Below are 1,193 nucleotides of genomic sequence, written 5' to 3'. Positions count from 1 at the left end.
TGGGGAGGGGTCTCGGTTTCATGTGGCTATTACTTGCCTTTCGGGGAGGGGCCTCAGGACGGCGAGCGCAGTGGCGCCCGCACGACGTCTTCCCCTCCTCCCCAGAGGCAGCGAGTAGGCAGCGAGAGGAGGTCTCGAGCGCCTATATGAAGGTATGTGAGATGGTGATGGGAATGGGTGGTCGGGCGGGCGGGCGGGCGGGCGGGCGGGCAAGCAAGCGGGGAGCGGCGGGCGGGCGGGGCGGAGCGGGCGGGCAGGGTTATCGGGGGAATCGGGGAATCGTGTCCACAATCAGCGGCAGCGGAGCAGCAGCCGCAGCAGCAGCTGCTGCAGCAGCAAGCAGCAGCCAGATTGCTGCCGTTGTCTGCGCCGCGATCCGCCGCCGCGCCGCCGCGCCGCCGCCGCCTGCGCTCGCCGCCGCCTCGTAGACGACTCCTCTCGCGCTCGGAGAGCCGCGCAGCGGGCCGCGAGGTTGTGGTCAGAGAGCAGCAGGGTTGAGATCCACAAAATCGGCCAAATTTGAGGTTGCTCGAGAGAGCCTGGAAATGGTCCCGCGCCGTTGCCCCGGTGCCGGCGCATCACGTCTCAGCCGCGATGGGCCGGTTCCGCCGCGCAGTCGAGCAGCAGGAGCTCGGAGGCAACTTTGTCGACAAACTGGTCGAGCCAAAAATCGGCGAAGAAGCGGCACTGGCGGCACGCCGGGACGAATCCGGACTGATCACATTGTTCGGCACCGCGGCGGCGAGCCGCCGCGAGCCCACAGGAGAGCTGGGCGCCGCGGCACCAGACCGCGCCGCCAGCGAGGCGAGAGCACCAGCCGACCGGCCGTGACATGGCAGTTAGACGGCGGGATTTTTTCTGTCAGCTCAGTGCTAGTCCCCCATCGGGAGGACGACCCCGGCTAGTCGCCGACCACACCCACAAAGAACCCTGCACAAAGATCGCAAGGGCGGGGGCCTGTTCCTTTTTACCCATCTCACAGTAGAGAGGTGTCAAAAAAAAATAGAATATTGAGTATACTGAGCGAGGGGACAGCAGGGGCGAGCCGATCCGGGGGCACGCGGAGGGCGCGCGCGCCCGAAATGCAGGACTTCGGCATCTTCCAAACCGGGACCTGGGCAGGGAAGCGCCGGGAAACCGGCCGAAATTCGCACAATGTCTGGTCCGACCGCCCCCGCACATGACGCCCACCG

At 66.7% G+C, this 1,193-nt stretch overlaps 1 protein-coding gene across 1 annotated transcript; it reads right to left on the bottom strand.

The window, feature by feature from the left end:
* Nucleotides 1-271: 271 nt before the first annotated feature.
* EMIHUDRAFT_367086 (hypothetical protein) lies at nt 272-857 on the bottom strand. The gene has a single exon (XM_005778524.1). The coding sequence runs from the start codon at nt 832-834 to the stop codon at nt 586-588; it is 249 nt and encodes an 82-aa protein (XP_005778581.1). The 5' UTR covers nt 835-857; the 3' UTR covers nt 272-585.
* Nucleotides 858-1,193: the final 336 nt, after the last annotated feature.

The sequence above is a fragment of the Emiliania huxleyi genome, assembly GCF_000372725.1.
Source record: "Emiliania huxleyi CCMP1516 unplaced genomic scaffold EMIHUscaffold_244, whole genome shotgun sequence".
NCBI lineage: Eukaryota > Haptophyta > Isochrysidales > Noelaerhabdaceae > Emiliania > Emiliania huxleyi.
Note: the sequence above shows the minus strand (reverse complement) of the source record. Positions and strands in the feature narration are given on the sequence as shown.

Coding starts and splice junctions, on each gene's coding strand:
- EMIHUDRAFT_367086 (XM_005778524.1), bottom strand. CDS start 834: ATGTCACGGCCGGTCGGCTGGTGCTCTCGCCTCGCTGGCGGCGCGGTC.